The 25,262-nt window shown below is 38.2% G+C and overlaps 1 protein-coding gene across 1 annotated transcript in view; it reads right to left on the reverse strand.

Annotated features, from left to right (window-relative positions):
- Nucleotides 1–23,198, reverse strand: part of CACNA2D3 (calcium voltage-gated channel auxiliary subunit alpha2delta 3) — a 382,632-nt gene extending 359,434 nt beyond the window's left edge. Inside the window, exons 1-2 of the mRNA XM_058032041.1 lie at nt 22,341–23,198; nt 21,649–21,730 (exon numbers count right to left, since the gene is read on the reverse strand). Coding sequence (XP_057888024.1) covers nt 21,649–21,730; nt 22,341–22,459 — 201 coding nt within the window. The 5' untranslated portion in view covers nt 22,460–23,198. The remainder of the gene's footprint in view (nt 1–21,648; nt 21,731–22,340) is intronic.
- Nucleotides 23,199–25,262: the final 2,064 nt, after the last annotated feature.

A 25,262-nucleotide genomic window follows, 5' to 3' on the forward strand; every position in this document is an offset into this window, starting at 1 on the left:
ATTCAGGCACAGAACTTGCATTCACCTCTACACTTCAGAGCATTTATGCAGCAGTTTTCAGAGATGGAAATCGCATGCTACCACCCTCAACAGCGAAGCAAGGTCCTACTGCACCATTTTTATTTTTTATGACTAGCTGAGCATGCTGTTTCAGCAATTCAAACTTTTTGCTCAAGCAAATCCTGAGTTTCATAGAAAATTCAAAAGCCTGACACTAAGAAGTCACATGATTCCTACTTGCTTCACTTCTTGAAGTCCATAAATGCTTCAAAAATGCTGCCACTCCAGAATAGCGTGACAAAGTCCCACATTCAGCCACCCATGAGCTTGCCTTCTCTGTTTAGTTCATCTTATCTATTGAATGCATTAAGCCAGAACCACGTCAAAGCAGACATTTCAAGAACTCTGCATCATGAATTTCCCCAGTTCTCTCTGAAGAGTGAGAAGCCACACAAGCCCAAAGAAGCTGCCCGATTAACATTCACTTGGGAGGATCTTTCTCCATTTTGGAACTGTGATGTATTTGAGCTATTCCTATCAAGCAGCTCATTCACTAGCATATACATTACTAGCAGATACTTGTTTTCCTTCTTGCTTCATTACTATTTTTCAGTGAGATTGCTGGTAGCAGCACACTGTGATCCTGCTGAGAACACCCACATGCTCACTGTTCTATACAGTTGCCTCTGCAAAACACGTAGACTTGCCTAAAATTCAGCTCAGGAAATAAATGTTAACAAGTTGTCATTCTTAATTCTTGCCTTCAAGGGGATCTTAGAACATGGACTTGACAGCTCTCTAGTTATGCTATACTGAGATCACTTTATGTAATATCACTTATTACTATTAGAACCTTTAAGCAAAAAGGACAAAATAAGCATAATTTCTCTTTCCTGGGATATTGAAAGCAAATCTCCTTATGCTCATACTTCTTCCAAATATGCAGAAATAGCTCTGCAAAAAGAGGCCAATAAGAAGATTTGTGTATATATTTTTATCATTGCATAATAAGTATCACTCTACAAAGGCATTTTTAGTGATGGAGCTGGTATGGAATAACTAGAGATTTTAGAAGTCACTTTCTGGCTGATTCCACACTTCATGTGGAAATATCTGGAGAACGCCCCAGAACTCTTCACTACTTCTGCTCACAATGCCACCACAGGAACAGGATGAGCTCCCCAGCTGAGCCAGGTGAACTCAGCGCTGTGATTTCCTAATGGCTGCAATCTACAAGTAAAACTAATGAACATAATGAAAGTACACATATTCCCTGCTATTCGCTGCATAAGTAATGGAAGTAATTACTTTCAATTTCTGGTCACTGCTAGCACAACACAGAGTCCTTGAAGATTGCAGACTCATTCTTATGCTGCATCAGCCTCACACAGGAACGTGGGCACATTATCATTTGAAGAGGCCTAACAATGGTCGGGGGATATATTCAACTGCTACTTGTATATCTAATAGGCACATTGTACAGCATCAATAGATGAAATTGTTCACATGCTTTTCTGTGAATACAAATATACTACTACCAAGAATGTCAAACAAATTAGAGCTGAAATAACACTCGAACAGAAAAATGAATAGGAAGGACGTGAACCACTCACAGAATAAAATGGACAAAGTAATAGAATTTGTAAATGTAAATCTGCATAGTGAGCATTATACTTAAAGCCTCTAAAATTACTGGCAGCTGGGAGCACTACAGCAGAAGTTTGTTCAGCTCCCCAGCAGCAGTAGAAAAGCACTACACTGCTGTTCATGAACTCCTCTGCAGACTCAGAACCAGCACCAATGGCATCTGCAGGGATAATGCAGAGCCCTCTTCATCTGAAGGGTGTCTTGGTTTGATGCAGGATTGGAGTAGAATTCTTTGAAGCTTTCAAAAGGGCCCAGAAATTCCTGAAAGGAAAGTGACTAATAAACACCACAGAAGTGATCAAAGACATTGTTGGCTTTGTGGTTGACATAGCATTATGTGAGAGTGTATGACAACTCTAAGTGGTTTATAGCAGAATTATCTGCAGTGGCAAATTAAGTGGCAGTATGAAAGAAGTCTGCAGGGAAAGAGAGATTACATAGTCAGAACCACACCAAGTGAAACATCAGCACATGTACCACCCAAACCTCATCCTCCCTCTTCTTGTAATCCCCCTTTCTATTGACAATGCCTTTTAATAAGAATTCTTGTTCCTACAGAAAAAAATTGAATAAGTAATCTATTGCCTTTCACCATCCTGCATTTACTACTAATAGCTATAAGTTGTATAAATATGATGGCTATTACTAGGTTTATTTCAGACTGAAATTTTTTGCTTCTTATCTGAACCCAAACTGCTCTCTGTACGCAAGCCATAAACTTCCAAGGCTTAGCACTTGGTCATGAAGATACATCCTAGGATCTTTGTATTAAATTAATCTATGGAAAGAGGACTAACAATTCAGCCTACCATATAAAGAAAAATATTTTCTTTTCCAACTCTAAATGTTGGAACAAGTATTGAAAGTCTGAATCTTCAGTTATAAAGCTCCTAAACACAAGAATGGAGCGGGACACAAAACTATCAGTGATATAATTCAGAGGAAAAGAAGGCTGTAAAATTTGGAGATTTTAGATTTGAGTAAGAAAAATAAAACGTAAAAGCATTAGGTCATGAGTAGAAGTTGGGTTTACTCCTTCTGTATTCTACCTTCTGAAGCAAACAGTTTTGAGCATAAAGGCAACGGATGGCAAGAAAAATCAATCCATAATTTTGTACAAATCAGAACACATGTACATCTTCAATAACCACTTATTGTGAAAAACAGGTGCTTTTCCAGATGAGATATTTGAGACACAAACACTGCACTTGACAGGGACATGTCTAGCATTAGCAGCTGTCTTGCAAAACCAGTCACTTTGTGAGAGATCTTCCCCAGCACCTGGTTAAACCAACAAACAAATAATTCATTTTAAAAATGAATTTGGCCTACGAAGTTCTAATAGCTAAGATGCACCAGGGTTTAGGGATCCAGGCATTTGGTTCAGCCTCAAGTATATGTTCTGCGAAATATTCTGACAAGCCAGAAGTTGTTGGTCCAGTAACAAAAAGAAAAAAACTCCAAGTCATATAGAATCATGCTGAAATGAACCCTGGATTCTAATCTGGAAAATAAAAGGCCAATGTATAAAAGTCAATTCTATTCAAAAGCCTGATCTGAATGGAAACTTCATCTTTCAAATGAGAAGCTTATCCACTTCATCCCTTCATAGTTTGCTCTCCCGATCATAGGATGATGCACTAGCATTGCAAACTTAGTTAATCAGTCTTTAGGATGCAATATGATAGCTGATGCCTCTCTTTGAAGGGCAACAAATCTAACCCTGCAGAAATCTTTAAAATAAATCAACAAGGACTCCCTGCTATACCTTCTTAGGGTCTTACTCATGCTGCCATCCTGTGACAAAAAACAGTAAACGCAAGAAAAAAGTTCCACAGAAAAATCCCAGACCATTATCAAAACACTTCTGAAATTCCTTCCCATATTTAAGCTTAGAAGAAAGTCTTGCATTAAACTTAAAATTTCAAAATACAATGCCTTAAAGGTGTGTGTAATTGCTTTACCATTTCCACAGTGAAAAACTGACACTTCTGATCCCTATTACAGAAATTGTCACAAAAAAAGGAAGAAAAACTACTAAATAGGTCAAGCTAATAAAATCTTATTATGGATCCCGTAAGTCTTTTATTGTCTGCTATAACAGTGTAGCAGGTAACATTTCCTAGAAACACCTTGCCTCATGGCAGAGCAACAGGAGATTAAAATGTTCTGCTGGCTTGATGAAGTACCCATAACACATCAAATGAGATGGAGCCCAAAAATCTCCACATCAGGCTCAGCACTCCTGAGGGCAGAGGCACGCCAAGAGTCAAAGCTTAACTGAATATCCTCAAGGTGTTTTAATTATTCTTAATGGTAATAAATCCCAGAAAGATAAGAGAGTTTCATGAGATTTGGTTGTTTTTTTCTGTGTTGACCAAGTTTATTGTGTAAAACAGGAAAACATTTTTTTAAAGCATATGTCATAGATACAAAATGTTTAGGCAACTGCAGGAATGCTGAAGTGTTTATTTTTAAAAGTTGAGATAGATCTCAACTTTTCCTCAGATATAAATTCTGGCTTGCATATGGCACTGGTTAAAGAGATCCTTCTGAAGGGTGGAATCATTTGCCTGAAAATTTTCATCTGCTTAGTTGGAGGAGGAGGGAAAATTATCCTCAGCAGCCCAAAAAGATGAATAAAATGGCAGAAAATGAAATATTGATCAGTGTGTAGAAAGCAATATTTTGCCTGATTGCAATTGTTCTAATTTGCCTGTTAAAAACTATTTATTGTTATCCCAACCGGATGAGAAAGGCTCAGCAGAGAAACGCATAAGAGAGTGGAATCTGAATACAGCAACATTACAGACAGCTCACCCACAGAGAAGCAGGGCTGAAGTGGGCGAGGAAGGGTTTGTCATGGTTTTGATTCCAGGTAAAAAGGGTTAAAAACTTAATGGAGTCCAGGTAAGGATCTGCTCATAGACAAAATGCGGTCTGGACTGAGAGCTGTACCCCAAAGATTCCTATTAGCCAGTACAACCAAGATTCCCAGTGTGACTTAATACCCTCTGGCACTTTTGCAGTTCATCTTCCAGTATCAGCCAATTGTTTACAAGAGGAATACATTTACCTTTGGCGAGAGGGAGAAAAAGAAGGCAGAACTATGCCTAGACAAAGGGATAGAGTTAGATAAGACCACACCTACTGTTGTCTTACTGTGCTGCCATTCCCAGTTCCAGAAAAGAAAAGCTGAGGAAATGAGTACCCAAGCAACACTGATCTTCAGAAACACAATTGTCTATGTGTGTGACACACAATAGGCACTTTCAAACAGCACTAATCAAAAAATATGGGACACATCATTAAAAAATCCCCCTTTGATTAAAACTTTAATTTTAATTTTAAGTTTTAATCAATAATTACTTCCCTTTGAGCAGTTGCTTTATATTCTGTTTCAAAAGCATTTGTGGCAAAGACTCCTCAGAAGGCAGCTCAGCAGATTTGGGGCAAGACACAGACACCATGACACACCTGCCTCTATACCAGGCTCCCAGGCCAGCCTACAAATTCCTTCATTTCCTGCTCTTTTCTTATCCACTATTTTCCCTCTGGTGTCAGCTACACAGCCAACCTTAGAAACAAGATGATTCCACAAGTCAAGTGTCCTCAACAATTTTCAGGTTCACTTTGAATTTGTTTAACTGCACCAAAAAAAGTGAGAGCTTTTTATACCTATACCCCCTCCTCCCCCAAAATATAGGAATGATTGATTTCAGGATTTTGGTTTTTTAGTGCTCTTTGCTCCTGAACACCTGCCATAGCAGCAGCTCTGGGCTATGCAGTTCCCTAGACAGCAGCCAAGCTCTACTAAAATACCATTTCTACATGGGACTGCATGTACATGGTTTAAACAGCAAATTGTTATTTTGTCCTTATAAAAATTTGGGTAAAACAAAAATAAACCTCAAATAAAAGAAACATACAAAAAATAACTAGGTAAAGCTAAGATCTCATTCACAGCATGCTCTGGGCAAATGAGATGTCCTTGGGGATGTTGCCTATTTTAAACTCTCATTCTTTCTATTTTTCATTTACAAGTGTGCAATAACTTTATGGTAAGGAAGTTGCAAAGGATACTTTTATACAGAAAGGATTTGTTTCTTTAAAATGTCAAGAAAGAATCCAGACAGTACCTTACCAAAAAAAAGCCCCAAACAACAATTAAATCCTGCTCTTAAAACATCAGACATGACACTTGGCTTGTTTAGGACAATGAAAAATGGTATCCATCTTCACCTACTGTCCTCCTCCTTTACCTCTCTAATTCAGAATAAACAACTTAATACTTATGTTAATACTTGTGTAGCACTACAAAGTAAATTTCTGTTCACATTTTCTCCACATTTCAGAAAACCAGAGTAAGAAAGGTTTTTTTCATGCCTGGACGAACACCACCTGCAATATAACACCCTGCTGCAGTGTTTGGGTGTTTTTATCTCTGCACAGGTAGAGAAATCCTTGAATGTATAATGAATACATGGCAGAGGGGAGAATCTGTACAGGTGTTTTTTTATCAGCATGTTTTTTGTTCTCCTGGATAACCATGTTAAAAAAAATTTAAAAGTTTACCCTGTAAACTTCATCAAGACTTGGAATCATATCACAATTCTAAAATATGATTTTTAAGGATTATTTAGACAAACTAAACAAAGAGTAGACAACACAATATGTAGCTCATTAGTGACAAATTTCACCATCTGATACAATAAGGTGTATTCAAATGGCTCTATATCTTTTTTACCAAACCTCATAATGTTTCATACAGCTACATAACAGTCAAATGTAATACAAGGTTTTCCAAGATTTTGGGGAGCTTTGTTTTTTTAAGGATGGCATAAGATTATGTACATACACATGTAACATATCTTGTAAAATCTATCAACTGCAGTGAGAGAAAAGTTAAGATGGAACAGGTAAATAGTCCTAAAAATGGAATCTTGAATATGCAGTCAAAAAAGAGGCATAAAACTACACAAATGTTATTTGTTACCATTGTCTAGCACAGTGTTTAGCCTGCAGTGGTAAAATCCTTTCAACAGTGTCTCTATCTTCAAATGAAGGTGGTGGCCATTAAGAAACAGCCAAGTAAATCAGTTTCTTTCTGCAACTATAGCAAATCATGACCTTGAGCTGTTTCATGCGCAATGAACAAGCAGAGAATTATTTTCACTTTCCAGACAAAATCACATTCCACAACCAAGGAGGAGTTCTAGAATAAATGCAGTCAAAACCAAGGGGCATTTAAGAGGCTGAATGACGCTGGCACAGACAGAGATGTCCCCATGTTAAAAAGTGATAGGGCAAAAGGAAACAGCCTCAAGTTGCACCAGGGGAGGTTTAGACTGGATATTGGGAAAAACTTCATCACTAAAAGGGTGGTCAAGCACTGGCACAGGCTGCCCAGGGAAGTGGTGGAGTCACCACCCCCAGAGGGATTTTTTGTACATCAAGGTTATTTCTTCAGAGATAGGTATTGGGGTATTTCCAGGAGCTAAGAAGGTACTAACAGCTTTACTACACGAGTATATATATTTTAAAAATTAAGTTAATACACAGGTGTAAACCTGAAAACAGAATTAAATAAACTGCACTATGAAAAAGAGAATTATCAAATAATATCAGAAGTCTGGAGCAAGGACAGACAATTGTAGGGGGAGGGAAATTAAATGTATTAGAAAGGAGAATGGAAATAAATGCTTAAGGCAAATGACATGTTGTATATCAAGCCACTCATTAAAAAGGGAAAAAAGCAATTCTTTGTATGTGATACAAGGACAGAGAAGAGTTGGTGTCACAGAAGGATTGCCAGCTCCTGTGGGAAGCAATGAACAGAATTAAGACTTGCATATTTTGAAATCAGTAGGTGAGAGAATCTCATTTTTTTTGTTCCCCTACAAGAAAAGGGATTCTATTCCAGTCACTTTTCCTTTTAGGCAATTAAACAAGGAAACAAAAGCCATCTTTCAATTCTAACCTCCTACCCACCAAGGAGAAAATGTAGAAATCAGCAAAGTACACGCACATTTGCAGTGCAATAAATTACAGCTCAACTTATGTGAAGCCATCAAGAAGATTTATAATTACTCTTCATATTTAAACCACAACATTTTTCTAGTCTGGAAAACATTGCCCTCTCAAATATTCTCCCCCTCTTTTCCAGGAGAATATGGTTTCATTACAGGTAACAGTCTCATTACTGTGTATGACTATTGTGAGTATAAAAGAAAACTACCTGATTGTAGATCCAATCCTTTTGCAATTTATACAAAATTCAGAATTCCAAGACCTGGTTTAAATGCTTGCAAGGCAGCATACAGTCAGAGTAGGTGCAGATGATTTTCATATATCCTAGATTTATGTGGAATTTTTTTCTGGCTTAACTACCTGCATGTTAACAGCAATTCTTTCCTTGACCTCTCTTGTTTACATCACTTCTCATCAGCAGTGATGATTTTAGCCCTAGACCCTCAGCAGGGAATTTGCTATTCTTTGACAATAACTGAGGTACACAACACTTTAGGCAAGAACTTTTCATTAAAAGCTACCCAAAACCATCCTCACTTCAGGCACAAGGCTGCACAGAGGTGCCACTGACATTTCCACAAGAGAAGTGACTCCCATCTGCCCTGGCCTCAATCAACCCTGAACTGCTGTGCATTCAAATGCTGTGCTAATTAGTTTACTTCCAAATGAGACTGAAATAATAACATTAATCCTGCACACATCTTGTTTTCATTCAAGCCTTTGGAAACAGGTGCTATAAATGCCATATAGACGGTTCTTCTTTTTTGATAGCATTGTTATCTATGTAAAGTTACAGATGATTGACCTGTTCAGTCAACTAGATCAATCATTCGTCTATACCAACTTGTGATATTTGACCCTTTTCTATTAAAAAAAACCACAGAGATTACAAAACAAAGAGTACCACACCTATTAAAACACACTCCACAGAAGCAAATTTTGCATAGAAGTTGCCATCATTTTTTTTTAACTGTAGACAGAAAGCAAGACTTTGCCCATCTTTATAGACATGGAAGAAGACATTTCAGAACGGAGTTGCATAAGGTTAATCACCAGATCAGAGGCAAACTAGACCTGTAGGTTTTTGAAGGCTTTGAAAGCAGGAATGCTATTTAATTCAGCTTAATGGCTGCACTAGACAATGAACATATCAACATTTCAGCCAAGATGGGAAAGAATCATCTCTGCCAACCTACAGGTTAAATAGTGTTGAAAAATTTGCTGTGAGTGAAGCCCAAGCAATGCAAGCCACAGAACACTCTGGATTTCTTGTCCTTTCAGCCACATTTGAAAAACCTGGGCTTTTACTAGACTCTGGAGAGGAAGGTACCCAACAGGCAGGGAGGATTTGTGGGGAAAATGGGAATTCTATACTTTTCAAGACATTGTTATTTAGGTTGTGCATTTTACTGAAGATTCTTGAGAAGAGCTGAGTTAGCAGCTGGTTTTGTCTGAAAAATTATGTTCAGAATAATTAGAGCTTTCAGTAATTCAACTCCTGTATATTTATAAACCAAGATAAATAAGCAGCATGCGATCAGATAAATATGGTCTAGATGAATAATACTATACACTAACATTTGAATTATTCCAACACATAAGTATAGGTCCCAGTCCCTCATTTCATGCTGTGCTCTGCCATCCTTTTTCAGACAAAATTCCCTAGACATCTTGCAATGCTGAGGAAGTTCTACTGAACAAATATATATCTACATTAATAACATGCTTAAGGTGGACTGGACAGGAGCAGTGCCAATTTATGAAGGTAGTTGAACTATATTCCTATTACACTGGGGTTATAAAGAATAAATAACTTCAGCAAAGCAAACTACGATTTTTTAAAAATGTTTAAGCATTCCAATTTTAAGCATCTGAGAAGCAAAATACAAACGTCAGAATCACATCATGACTAAATCCAGTTTAATTTCTGACGCCGTTCCTGAATTGAAATTTACATTTCTTAGCATATAATGTCTTCTTCTTTTCAGTTCTTGGCTAACGTTTTAAATCATGTGGTACTTGTGCAAAAAAGTCAGCTTGACCTTCTACGACTTTTATGTTTTAATATGTTATTTATGTAATAGATTTGTCAAAAATAATCTCCAGGATACAGATATTGCCTGCCTTTCATACAAATGTATTTATTCTCCAATGGTCTTAAAATACAGAAAAGAAACCAGCATTCTTCATTCTGCTTCTTTGCCCTCAATGTGTTCCATTCCTCTTCATTTGCTACCTTTATGTGTCCTGCTCTCACCTTTGGCTGGTTTTTGAGCCTGCAGCAGTCCCCTGGTGCTGGCTCCTTTCTGCAAAACTTGCCTCCCTCTCTATGACAGAATTTACCTTTGGATTTAGAGGAAATTCTGTCCCTCCCACTCCATTTTCTACACATGCCATCCAAGGCACAACAAAGTATATTGGCTGTTACTGGGGAAATCACCATCTTCTTTTCTCAATGACATTCACAATTAATAAAGTGTACCAATAGATCCTAATCTACTTATTCTTCCTTTTAAGGGTTCATGCATCATAATTTAATGAAAAGATTTTAAGAAAAACAGCTTTCTTGCAAAACCTTCTCCCATTCTTTGGTATGAAAGTATTACTGAGCTATTACTCATTTTATTTCTGCATCATTTTCTCAGGTGACCAGATCCTTACTGCAGTATTATGATTACAACCATAATCAGAGCCGTAAAAGTTTTAAAGGTACTTTTAGAAAAATTACATTAATGGTAAAAATTTCCAAAGGAATAAAAGTAATGGCTATGAACATGTGAGAGTAAAGAGAAGGACAGAGTGAAAAATAACACATGAAAATAAATTTCTATAGTAATTGAAATGTAGACAGAAATAATCAGACACTCATAAAATAATAAACAAAATTGCTCAATTCCCAATTAAGCAGCATTTAACAATTGTGAATTTGACTCCAATGAGAGTCTTGTTAGTTGGATCTTACTTGGAAGAAAACCAGAATAGGTCAGAAAGGTCTGAAGGATCTAGGCAGGAAAAAGTACTGCAGAATTGTAGTTATGTGGAAAATGTATAATGAGAAAGAAGTATCAGCATGGAAAAAATTACAAGGGAAAGAAGGGAAGGTTTGCAAATTTGCAAATTACTTTCTGATATCAGCAGAGCATATCACCTTGTATTCAAGGCACAGGAGGGATTCATCCTCTGACAAAAAAGGTTCAATCTCCCTTGCCAGTGCAATGCCATATGGAGATTTATTGCCAGCTACAGACACCAAATATCAACAACAGGAAAAGGCAAGTTTTTATCAATTTTGTAGTTATTCAGGAATGTTACAGGAAACCATTTATCTTCTCAGCAGTGCAAGCAGTTATATTTAAATAGTGTGTTAAAATTAATGCCTTGTAGCTCTCAGAGCTGATCCATTCCATTCCACTTCCCTCTGTTTCCACATCCATATGCTAAGGGTGTTCTTCACCAGCCAGTTCTCTCAAAATGCTAAACTCTATATAATGAAGCATTTCCCCTAATTCTAATACCAAAGTTTTAAAATTTGAGGGGGAAAAAAGGTATTACTAGGCCCATTTCACACAGAAAATTGGGAAAAGGTGCCTCCCTTTGGGGAGAGAGGGGAGTTACACTAGCACTTTTAATTTTCAATTTAAGGTTTCTGGCACTCTCCATGAAATCCTATCACTACTGCATGCACCAGATTTGTGTGACATTACAGGTGAAATTAGCATTGTGCTTAAGGACTGCACTGAGTTTTGGCCACCAAGACTACAGGACTTAAGTAGACCATCAAGAAAAGGTTATCACAGCCCCAGGAAAAAAAGGCAGATAAATCTATACATAGAAAATTAATGTTGACCAACAGAAATTCTCCAGTTTTCTTTCATTCACGCTCCTCTCTCTCTCAAAGGTTTCATGAGGGATGCTGGAATTTATCCCTTCTTCTACTGTAAAGCAGCATTGCAGTTTGCAATGAGTGCACATCTGAAATGTGAAGTGAGTGTCCAGATTTTTTCTCTTTCATGCCATCTATAATAGCTTTCTTGTACTTTGATGAAGAAACTGCAGAAAACATTATAAAAGGCACAATGTGCATAGGGGGTAATAAATCTGCTGGATGCAGATAGTCAATGCCTGCAAGTCATAATCTAAAGCTTTGCTCTTAGCCTCCTACCAGTTTTCATTATCAGTGAAAATTGCTATTAATGTAATACGATAGCATCATGGCCAAAGAGCTCAGAACTCATACATTTCATACAGCTGTCAGAAAATGATAGACATTTAGCTTCAAGGTAAAGCCAAAGTTCCAATGTTCCTGCTTTTTATCTCTGAAGCTTTGTTACTTTAGAAGATAATTATCTAATTTTGTGACCAATGATGTGTTCTCAACACATCAAATTTTAATACCCGTAGTATGTAGATATTTTTTTTGTGTTTCTTTTGAAAGTTAGCCATTTTAGATAGCTTGACACAAAATCTTCAAAGTATATTGAGTAGTCAAGTATTAAAATGGGACCTGGAGGAACAATAGGAACACTGGGGCCCTGACCAGAGTTTTCATAATGCATTCCAAACAGCATTTTCACTGTGCTGTTACCTAACAGGCTACAGATATTATGACTGCATAATTTTGAATCCCGCTTTTTGAAAACAACTAAAATTCTTGTTTGTGTATAAAAGCACAAAGAGATCCCTTGACAGCTACTGTAGAATAAAGCAAAAATAGACAATAAGACATAAAACCTTCTGCCAGCTGACAGACTCTTTCTGTACAACACTAAGTTCACTTAAGATACTGGGGGAGATAAAGATAGTAAAAGAAATGGCTAATAAAGCAAGTGGGAGCTAAATGGCTTGTCTTAGCCCTAGATTAGAAAATAAATTCCTGTGTTACCACGACAAATTAAAAAGTCTTCTCCTATTCATGCAATCAGCTAAGTGGAAATTACTCTTGAGACTTGATAATTATGAGAACAGTTACACATTCCTATTGTGAGTGGTAAAAACCCATCTGAATATCAAACAGCAGAGAGCTCAGTTTAAGAGTCCATGAAGCTACTGAGAACTATTTTAAAATAATAGGTCAGAAAAAGTGTTGGGACCTGATGAAGCAACCAAAGAACTCCATCACACTGTCTATGACTGGGAGGACCTCAGGGGTGCTGGCATCACAAAGTGCTGTGCCTTTCCATGCCCTCCAGGAGATTGTGAAGATGATGAACCAACAAAGTTTAGGGAGGTAGAAGTGACACCCAGCAGCCAAGTGGAAATGGGAAGTTCCAGCTCAAGTAACTTCTTGTCCAGACTAGAGACAAGCATTGGAACCAAAGATGTTGTGGCTCTGCTGCCCGGGAAGGTTTTGAAGATCAAATTCAAAGACCCAAGAAATCTGCACTGATTTTAGCTTTGACCCTGCTTTGAACAGGAATCAGAGTTAAAAGACCTTCTAAATCCTGTTCCAGAATTCATTATTCCATATGTCCAGAAATTATGAAAAACAGAACTCCACAGGCAAAGACAGAAAGACATTGTATAGAGGGGATGATGAGTGTTGGTTTCCAGAACCAGTTTTGTGGAGTCATTAGTGTCAAACACAAATGTCTCAATTCTTAGAGAGTATAATTAGAATTTTTTTAATTCAGCATCACTATATTCAGAACATTAAGCAAAAGAAATCTTAACTTGCACATAGTAAACGAATTTGACAGGACACATAATCCATCAGCTGCTCAAAATTCAGGGATCCCTGTCAAATCCATGTTTTGAAAGCACAAAGGAAAAACATCCTATCAGAAGATCTATTAGAAGCTCTTCCACCCTTTCCTAAAAACTAAAAGGAATGCTTCAAGGAAATTACTGTCAGTGGAACATATGAGAAACTTCACTAATCAACAATCCACATAATCCATACATTAATCCCTGATGTTCTGAATGAATTATACACACAAATTTCTCCCTTTATATCCCCAATCTTATGATGTAGATTAGGCCACCTTATAGTTTGGTTTGTTAATAGACCTGAGAAAAGTTTTTTCTTCATCTTTTGTTTGCTTAACTTTGATGCTCTAATATCTGTCTAGAAGGATAAATAGAAATAACTATCTCTACGTGCCTCCTGTACTATAAAATTATTTATGCAAAACATTTGGCATCAGGCTCAGAAGAAAACATTTCTCTCTAGAAAATATGCCCATTAAAAACTGAAAGATTAAAATGAAAGATAAATAATGTGGTTTGGAGAGAGACAGGGAGAGAAACAAAGACAACAATAAAGCATGTCAAGAAAACTAAAAGCAAACACACAAGTAGGAGCAGATGCTTTGACAAAGAAAACACCTTCTAAGATTTTATAACTATTTTGTTTTTTAATCACCTCAATGAAGTGCATTGGTTTAACTCTTTCCAGTTCTTTCAAGAATCTTGACATATAGAAAACACGGTTCGAAGAAATCCCTTCTCAAACTCTTTTGATGAAGAATCACTACAAGAACCTGGATGCTTTGAAGACCCCATCCAACCAACCTACCAGGCTCCACCTAAAGAAGCAAAACTTCAATTTTCTTCAGGAAAATTCTTCTCAAGAAAAACAACAGTGAAGAACAAACTTTAACAAGTATCAATTTTTGATAACAAAGCACCAGAACCTGTGGCAGCTACATAAGGAACCGACCAGAGTTTACATCTGATCATTTCCTGCTTTCTCCCTGGGACATCCCAGAGTCTTACAAGCCCCACTAAAGTTCTCTTGTAGACTTCATAGTTACATTTAACACAAGAACACACAGGAGCACCTTGAAAAGCTCACCCTGCTGATCCCTTATCATATGGCCGTCAGACCTGAGGCCCAACAAGAGATTAAATGAGCAGTCCACATCTTTTTCCAAATAAACGTTTCCAAAAAGTTTATTCTATTATAGCTGACATATTTATTCCCCTACAGTAAAATGATATTTTAATAAGATCATTTGTTTGTGTGCTTAAAAGGGGAGGGGAAAACCAGCAAGTCTTCATCCAGCCTGGCTACCCTGTACAGCACTGACAATTGTGTTTATAACCTGTTCCTGCTCTGAAAAGTGAAGGACACCCCAGCTATGCCTTAAGGAAATGTAGACGCAAAGATTAATAGCACATAGATAGAGACATCAAAGAAGAAATACAATTACTGTAACTGATGATAGTCCAAAATAAAGGATTTAGCTCATTTTCATATCAGACAGCTCAACAAAGTCTACATAATGGCCAGGAACCTGGTCTGAGCAGCCAACCTACAAGACTTCCACACTATTCTAGGGTTTTCTCTCAGTAAAATAAAATTAAATAAATTGATAGTAGCAAAAAAGTTAATTCTTGTGAAGAATTAAAGTCACAATTAATTAAAATTAATTCTTGTGTTCTTGTACATCTACTATGGATGTGGAGAACAAATTTATGTTGCCTTTTTTGGTATGCTGGCTGTAGGATCCTATGTGAAGGAGTATCTTGAGCAATCACAATCCCCTCATATGTTATATCACTGTCTTCAAAACCAGTGCACTGGATATCATCTATTACATGGGTAACTTCACCTGGAAGGTCCTGGGAGAACTGAGGGCAGGATGTTTTCAGTAATTATGTGTCTCTGAAATTAATCACTTCTGGAAAGGCTACCAAGACCCTTATCAACTTCTTCCCAACTATGATTTTAAAAGTGGTTTTATGAAGACTTCCTTTTTAAATACAAATCTTGCAAGTATTTGATCACACACTCTAAGAAAGCACTACAGATTTACATAAATTAACCTGGTGGATGCTAAACAGGTTCATAAAAACAGGATCATCCATGTAATTTTTGCAAAAACATTATGTATAAAAAAAGCAAAATGGAACTCCACAAGAACTACAAAATAATTTAACTATTTCATTAAAACCTGTCAGTGAAGCTCCTACAGAAACTAAAACACCTCATCTAGCTCATCAATATATAATTTGTGATGTAAAATGTGTTAAGACTTATTAGCAGCAACAAAAAACTGTCCCCTACAGAACAGTAATGACATTTGAAAGTGTGGAGTATTGATTAGCAGCTACTTGAGAGTGAATCACCACTACAATGCAGCATCCACTCATGCTCTACATACCTTCACTGGCAAGATAATTTGCATGGAGAGCAGCTCCTTTAACCTTGAAACGTAAGCATTTTCCAATACAGGATGTGAAAACAAACAACCATAAACGCATTAAGCAAGGGAATTAGCATTCTCTTCCTTTCAAGATCTAATGTTTTCCAGTTGGATTGTCTGCTCAATAATTTCCATATTAAAAGACATTACTGAAAGTGTAGTGCATTTATCAGGAACTTACTAAAGCCATCTCATATTCCTCTTACATACTAACAGTATAACTTTTTTTACTTTGAATAACACAGAGGATCACACTCAAACCCAGACAGACACAGAACAGACTGCAAAATGGTGCTGAAAGAGGCAAAACATGAATTCAGCATGGCTTCCCTTTCAGACCAAGTGAAATCTAAAACATGATGTTTGATATTCAAGCTGATTTGACTACATTTTAAAACCATTACCAACACCAAAAAAATTACTACCCCCACCATAACATTCAAACAGGAGAGGAGAGTACAAATCACAGATCATTCAAGGTGCAACTCTAACTTCATAGAAGAAAAAGAAAATTTTCCAATACGTCCAGAAAAGGCACAACTTCATTACGAAAAAAGAAGTCCAAAGGTTTTTTGTTATGGAGGAAAAGAAGTATTCAAAATTTGACAAGACTAATTCTTTCCTCTACAGATGAACATACTACCTGAATATTAGCATGGAACCAAAGGTTTTTCCACCAAATAGATTAGTAGCATAACCATTTGTTGGATTTTTTTTATTTTTGACCAAAGTTAAAATGTCTATCCAGAAGAATTTACATCTTTATGTCTGCAGAAAACATAAAATACTGCAAAGCACACAGAAATGTTCTGCACCTAGTTTGGCATGGAGAATAATCTCATGGTTCATGTAGCCCAAAGATCTGTAGGAATTAAAGGTGATGGAGATTTAAGCTCTGCAAGTTCCAAAACATCATTTGCATTAATCAACAGAATTACGCTGGTGTAAGGATCTCAGGTGTATATTTCTTTTACTTTCTAAGGTTTGATTTTAAGTCAGTGCTAAGAGACACATTTTACATAAACTGGACTTCAGGAGTCCAAATTGTTATGAATGAACTCTGAATACAGTTTTTGGTAAGCTCTACACCATTTACTTGGTGTAGAATCTGAATTTGGGCTTTGGGGTAGGTGTCAGGTTTGTTGGGTGGGGAGAATGGTGTTGTTGCTGTTGGTTTTGGTTTGTTTTTTGGGTTTTGGGGGTGGTGGTATTTCCTCCAATGGGGTTTTTTGTATTTCTTGATTCACAGCCATATGCCTACAGATTTTATTGATAGTTTTTCCGTATTTTTGATTTTAAAAATATATATTATTTTGCTGTTTTAGAATTGCTCAACTGGCAATTCTAAAACAAACGTTTAAATTGATATCCAAAAAGTCAGTCCATGCCTATCCTTTAACCTGCAGGTCTCAGTCCTAGTTGACCCTTTCCTTCCAAGCAGTAGTTGCAGTGTCTCGAGCAAAGAAACAGCCTAAAAAACCAAAACCAACATAAGGCTGAATAAAAGAAAGGCAATTAATGTCAAGATGATTGCACTAAACTTGCCTAAGAATTTAAGCCTCTATTATACAATTTAAACTAAAGATAGATGTACTGTATGAATCAGATCCACCAGCTGAATGCTAATTGATCTAAATCACCCCGTTATATTAATTTTGCACTGACATTTCCACAGTTGCAAGAAACTCCTAAGATACAGCACCCCATCCTTGTCAGGGAGATAAAATGCAATTCTGCATCTTTAAACACAGGAATGCTCTCCTGACTGAAAAACCTGCTCCGAGAAAACAATGATTTGGGAGCTCCCAAGACAATGAAGGATTTGTTGAAAGGAGAGGCAGATGCAGACTCCAGCCTGCTTCAGAGCAAGGCAGGCAGGGCTTACATAACACTGAGGGCTCCAGCAGACAACTTACATAAGGAACATCTCAGGGAGCCTGAAACAAGCTTCTGGTCAGGAAAAAAACCTTGTGGAAGGACCAAGAAATTAAGGGTATTATCACCCTTCCTACACGTGCAATGAATAATATTGACAATTCAGGAAGAAATGAAGAACCAAAGCTCAGAATATTTTTCAAAAAAAAGAGTCTCATCAAAAGGAACCTGAGAAAGCACAGACCATGCTGCACTTTCACACAGACACTGCACTGATTTAAGAGCTTTACTGTATTACAACAGCATTCCCCAAAGCCTGTTTTCCAGAACTCCAATTGCAGCAGCTGAAGTGAATATGTTCCTGGCACCTAAGCCTTGCTCTGCATCCCATATTGGAAGCCTGGCTTTGCCAGTGGGCTATGCTCTCACATTCAGTACAGGATCCACAAAACTCAGAGTGTTTACAAAAGAAAAACAAATCAAATACGTCAGGATTCAAATAAGGCAGATGTCTTTTGACAGTCTAAGGAAGAAAAAAAAACACCTAAGAGAGAATTAAAATTAATTATTGGGCCCCAGTAGTATTTGCTAAGTAGGTGAAGAGTATGAACATCTCTACAGCATCAAGGAGTCTCTCCAAATCTATATGACAACTGTAAAGCCTCCAGACACCAGAAAAACCAGGAATGATACAGTCCTGTTTGCTACTGGATGTTTTATGTTACACTTAATGGTGTTCCATCTCTTCGAAATCAAGGTGTAGAACATTTTTTAAGTGCTAATTTTGCTTAAAACCTCATCATAGTTTCTGAAATTACTTACTGAACTATTATTTTCCAAGGAATTTGAAGCATCTGTATTTCACCTAAAGTCAGTTTTGGGAAAAGTCATGTATCCCAGATACTTCTAGATGGCATAAAAAAATACTTGAATAAGATTATCATAATGACATAAAATAATGAAACATTCAATTAAGATATGGGAAGCAGTGGATTTAAAAATATACTTTCAAAAAGCAACAAAAATATTCTTATACATCTTTTACAAACTCAAGAGAGCACCAGTGCTGGTCACGTATTTGATGTTCACAGTACAGCAAGACCTTAAAAATTGCAATAACTCCATCAACATTCACAACTGTAAACTGGCAAAAAAAATTTTTACTGAGTATCTCACACGAATTAATTTGCTCAATGAAATTTTAGTGTGGGTCAAATGACTCAATGTGCAAAACATTTGGGCAGCAGAGATTGTCAATCACGACTGTGAGCGCATCCCTTTGAAAGCAGCACTCGCTGTGTGTGCTGACAGAATGAATCAAGTAACCTTTACATTAATTTTTCATTTAGCAAGCCTGTATTAAGCTAAATGGCACTCCAAAGCAGTTGACAGTTGAGGAATCTATACTGTCCAGATCCATAATCACACACACATTTTATATCTTCACTTGTTTAAGGATGCTTAATTCATAATCAGGAAATGTGGGCTCCTTTGGTAATATCAGAAGTCTCACTGCTTCTAAAAGTGGAATCTTGACTTTAAAATGACATGGATTCTGATCACCCAGAGCTCACAGTAAATACCAAACATATTCTTGATGCCTGGCTAGTGGGGAGGGTGGGGGTGGGAAAAAAAGGCATTTGTATTTAGAGCCCTCCTGTGCTATCACCTCCTTAACTGTTGTGACAACCTCTGTCACTGACTTTGCATGTTGAAAATACTTGCAGACCTTGAAGTTTGGTATGTTTCTACTCACACAAGCTTACAGAAAAAATATACTTTATAACCATACAAAAAAGTACATGCTAAAGTCATCTGTCATCCAGGCTCATTTGCCACAATCAACACCAGGATACAGCAAGCTTAAATGGACAGAGACATTTTGGAATTCTAAATGAAAGAAAAAGCAACAGACATCTTTTAAAACTACTGTAACCAGAAAGAAGAAAAAAAAAATACATGTGACAGAGGAATAAATGCTCTAAATACCTGCCAAACCTGCGGTTTTTTCCTTTTCTCTTTCATTAAATAAGAAAATATAATATAAGCAAGAAAGAAAAACAAGATAGCTTTGAAAGAACACAAACCGTCCACCTTCAAAAACAGGAGCACAGACTGGTTAGTGAAACAGAAAGGATGCTGATGAAAAGGTAAAATGAATAGCTTCCAATTACCTACAATTATAACAACCAATAGGAACCAATCTTGCTGCTTCAGAGGGAAAAAATACATCACAGAAGGGATGACAGCAACATCTACTATGAGGAGGAGAAGGAGGATCAAGGATTCCATACTGACTCTTTGTGGGATTTAGCATGATTGCGACACAGGGTACATTCCATATTCTCCTAGCAAACACTGGGCTCAGGACTGGGCACGTTTCATTTCCAAAGCCATTCTAGCGCAGAAATGGCTGCACATGGAAGAGCTCCAAAGTTAAATAAAGATACTTGTTTGTTATGGCCCAATAAAAAAAAAATCTTTTTAATAATACTTGATTACAAACTAATCAAAAATGAAAGCTCCATCTGCTTTATGAATTTAAGGTGTTCATAAATAACAGTGACAATGTACGACTACACATACTTTAAAGAATGTGAGTTGGAAGTATAATAAATATTGAGTGTCCAGATTTTCATAATAAAATGAGTTTGCCCAACATATTGAAGTGAAGCCATTTAAAGGCCTTGAAAGGCAGTAAGAGACCGCAAATATTTTGGTTCTTAACTGCTCAGTATTTTCGCTTAGTGAAATTCATATTTTACAGTCCTGGCTATACATATCCGAAAAGGCAAGCTCCTAAACAATTCATACATCTTTAGTAATTACTAAAGCCAGTTGCTTTCATTTTAAAGGATAGCACAAGCTTTTTATTTCAGCTGCTGCATGTACAGTTATATAATTTCACACATATATAAGCCTTTCGAAATAAATGCTAAAAGCTGAAGGAATAATTTCCTTCGCAATCAGACAAAAAATAAAATAAGTGTTACTCAGAAGTAAAAATCATGTCTGCAAAAATTCAGCAGAAATTTAATGTATGGGTTGAATGAGTGTTTTTTGATCAGTGAATGTCTCAATGTTTTCCCATTTACATATTGCATTTTGAGAATCACATGTTAAATGCCCCAAAATAGCAGTCTCAGTCTAACATATTCCTCTTAGTCTCTCATTTTTTTTGCAACTGTTGTAAAAATAAACTGTCCACGATACAGAAGTTTACTATAGGTTGCATATTTAAATTAAACAGAGTCCTTAATTTATACCTAATACTCAAATCTGCTTTTTCATTACCCTCTGTCCCAATTATGTAGACTTATACCAATTTCTCAAGTTTTTGCTATACTTCACCACCTCATTACCCAGCTGTGCAGCTGAGCAAGAAGATAACCACATTCATTCCTCTTATCTGTAATGATGTAATACATCTCAGCACTGGGTTAAGATGATTGGGGAATAATGGCATTTTAAAAACTGCAGAGATGACAAACAACAGAGCGTCCGCCTTCTCCTGACACAGTGCATTGTGTACATAGAGCCCAGGGTGAAAATAATACAATATGCACTAATTCTGCTCCTTGAATGAAGTTAGCATCTTTCATAAGAAACAGCTGTTTCTGCACAGAAACATCATCATCATCATCACAATGCAGCAACCAGACTAAACACCCGCAACCTGGGCTGAAGCCTAGGCTACAAGGAATAAGTGTTGGAGTTTACTTTCCAATGGGAAAAAAAAAGTCATTCCAACAGAAAAATATCAGGTTAAGCAAGGACTCTACAGATAGTGCAGTGCAATGCAAAGAGTCATCAGGGACTAGTATGCAATACAAAAATAGATCATGGACAAAAGCATGCACAGCGCTGCTTGCCTGTTCATTTAAAAAATTAAATCTGCCTCCATTTTCTCTGTAAAAACCTTCCTTATTACAACTAAAGAAAACCTTACCTTCTGTAGGAGCTGGGAACCTGAGTATTTGGCTGCAATAGATTTGATCTCTCCACCAAAGGCTGAGGCCCAGAGCTTTACACTGTGAAGGGAAAAAAAAAAAGAGACAGGAAGAAATGTAATACACATGTCAGAGCTAGCAACAGAGATTGTAACAGCATCAGCTGCACTCGGAAGGATCCGAGCAATTTTGCATTAGAGAGCTCACTAAGGAACCTGAGCACAGCAAAAGATCAGTGAAGCTGGACAAGTATAAGCACAAAGCAGACCCTGTGCTAAGGTAAGGCCTCTGATAAGAAACTACCAACCTGAACCATTAAAATTTAAGGAATTAACTTGTACAGAAACGTGCTTTGGCACAACGTGACATATATCCATTGAAAGGAAAATAGCAGATAAGATGGCAAAACAGTTCTGAATGATAAATTCCCACATGAGAAAGTGTTAACTGCATCAATTTTAGTAAATGCAAGCACTTAAAACTCAGTGGCCACATACTCCACCAACACATGCTCCTACAATAAAATCATAGTGACAAGCACCTTGGAGACAAGCACTTTAAACACAGCTGACAGAGGAGCAAAGGTGCCCTGGAACAGCCAAATATCTGCAATAGGAAAACAGGAGAACTTGAGCAGCCAAGTTCTCATCCTTGAGCATGGTCCTGAGAAGAATAGCACGGAAGCACTTACACTGACAAGGGGATCTGCTGCTCCGATCCAACCACATCCACTAAGGCTGTGTTAAAAGCTGTCCAGAAGATAAAGGAAAAGCCCCCAAAAGCCCGAAGAAGATTCAGGTTCTCTGGCATTGTGCCTCTCTGTGCCTGGAAAGGTTTGGGGAAATTCAGGTGAAGCTGAGTTCAGCAGCAGTGGGGGTTTGTTTCTAAAAGCTTCTTTCCCCCCACTCTTACCCCCTTCCACTGGAAGGGGACACTGGAACACCGGAAAAGAAAAATTCACAGCTCCATCCTCATTCCTGCAAAGAATGACCCTCTCTGTGTAATGGAAGGAGCGGAGCAGAATCGAAGCTCTAATGACTTGAAAACTATTGTGTCCCTGGTAACAGCAAAGCGTTTTCCAGCACTACTGCAGCCACTTGCATGTAGTTCTTTACAACTCCGCAGTCAGCAGTGTGTGCTGAAGTTACTTCAGTGACCTACTGCTGCTCCAAAGTGCCCTTAGCAGCAAGAAAGCAGACTATTGATTCCAGCTGGGGAGGCTGTCTTCTTGCAATTACTGCTCACTTGGCAAATGGAAAGCTGCCTAGAGTTCTCCTTTCCCTCGCCGATAACCTCCAGCCTTCATCCCGATCAAGGCAGGCAGAGCTCTGGTTCAGCGGAGCGGGAGCAGCCGCCTTTTAACGGGATAGCGCCGACACAGAGAGGCAGGCACAGGAGGAGCTGGACCAGAGGGAGGGCACGGCACAGGCAGAGAAAGTCTGGAGGCGCTGAAAGTGGAGTTGAGCCCTTGCAGGAAGGCGAGGAGAGAGCGCTGCTCATTGCCGGGGGCTGAGCTTGGGAGGGCTCGGCGGGGCCGGCAGGGGCGGGGGCGCGGGGCCGTGCACACCCACCGGAGAGCGATCAGGCAGGGCACGGCTGCATGACGAGCACCTGTCCGTCTGTCCGTCTGTCTGTCACACAGCCCGGAGAGGCGAGGGCCGCTCGGAGCTCAGCGCGGTGCCCGGAGCATCCCGCTGCATCCCGGAGCATCCCGGCCCGGGCGGAGCGGCGGTACCGGCCCGGGGAGCATCGCCCGGAGCCAGCCCCGGCTCCCGGTCAGGCTCGCACATCGAATCGAGTCGTGGGGAGCACGTCCTTGTGCATAAAGGCGCCTTTGCTGCTTCCTCCCACGCCGGAGCACTGCAGCAAGTCACTCTCCGAGAGCTCGGGACCGGCAAAGGCTTATGAATGAAAAGAAATGCAGCATAAGTAAATCAATGCGGGCTGACTCCAGCCTATGAATAAATTATTAATTTGTGCTCATAGAAGAATCCTCTTGATATAGCAAATATAGGATTACAAGCTCTTCCACTGAGAGAGCAGCGTACGGAGCAGGAGGGATTGGTCCAGGTATTTTTTGTTGTTGTTGCGTTTTAAAATATTCCCTCCCTCTTTTTGCTTTTATTCTTCTCCCTCTGCTTTTTTCTCACCTTCTTCTCTACTAAATGTGCAGACTTAAAATAGCAACTGAACTTTAATGTAAACAAGTATGGCAAGACCGTGATCTGAGCACGGGCTGAGTCATCCTTGCATCCTACAATATAGCTCCAGTGTCCGCTCCAGAATTCCAGTTTCTTCCCTCTGTAGTTAGAATTAACACCTCAAAATATTCACTCTGCCTTTGTACACTGTCCATACCTTAACGTTTTCTGTCTTGAAGCTCGAGATATAGTACCTGTATTTCTTTCCACATTAATATCTCTAAGAGCCCTGAACAGTTTGCTTTAAATATCAAAAGCTCTATTCAATATCTAGCTGACAAAAGCATCCTGCTTTCTCAAAAGAAATGAGAAGTTTAAAGATAGAAAGGCTAACAGGGGAACTGTGCAGAACAGAGTAGCACAGCACCCTGCAAGTTTCACCACCCACCAGCCATCCCCACCACAAACAGTAAACAGATCACATTTCCCTCCATACTAGTACCTTTGTATGAAGGCAATAAAGAAAAAATTTCTGAAAAGGAACATTTATTTTGTGTATTACTGAACCATTTTGAAAGTCCTGTTATCTGTGCTGTTGCTGTGGATTTCCTAAGCAGTGTTTAAAACATGCTGCCATGTCACCAGGTGTTCAGCTTACCTACAGGCAGAAATGTAAAAATGCACATGGCTGACTAACAGTATATAATCAATTATGTGCTCCTTTGAACATATTACATAAACAGTACTATCTTTCCAAAGCCAAGAATGAAACAGAAATGAGTGAATGTCTCAATACTTGTGCTGTTTACTTCTTTTTACATGCTGAACACTGTCAGGCAGTAAATACATCAGCTCATTTTGTGAGATTTAAACAGTTCTTATGCTAACAAAGATCCTTATCTGCTTCAAGCCAACAGAGTGCCCTTATGGCAAGTAACAGTTACCTTCATTTCTGAAAGCATTACTGGAAGCTTTTTGAAAGCACACAAAATGCCTGTGTACAAGAGGCCAGCACATTTTAACACATCACTAATTATTGGCAAGAAAAGATGATAAAGTCATTCATCAAACCTTGACTTTGTTTACATTTATCATACATTCAATACTATATCAGACCTACAGTTTAAGCATCTGCTGTGTGCAAAACTGGACACTGACATTTGTTTAATACAAAAATTGTATTTGCACTATTGTTACTCTAAGGAACTAAATTCACTTAGAAAAGAATTTTTTGCTTGAAAGAGCAATCTTTGTTTGTGCTAACAAGCACTTGTGTACACTATACTCAGAGTGCTTTCAGCACCTTTCATCAGAGCACACTGGGTTTGTCCGTGCAGGAACTCAGCTCCTCCTGACCATTCAGTGACTGGAAAGCAAACCTGAACCATAGCACCCACAAAGCACCACAGGTGACACCAGAACCTGTCTGCAGCTGTGTCCTGGCCTGACCACTGCTGACTGTTCCTGGTATG

The sequence above is a fragment of the Melospiza georgiana genome, chromosome 11, assembly GCF_028018845.1.
Source record: "Melospiza georgiana isolate bMelGeo1 chromosome 11, bMelGeo1.pri, whole genome shotgun sequence".
Lineage (NCBI taxonomy): Eukaryota > Metazoa > Chordata > Aves > Passeriformes > Passerellidae > Melospiza > Melospiza georgiana.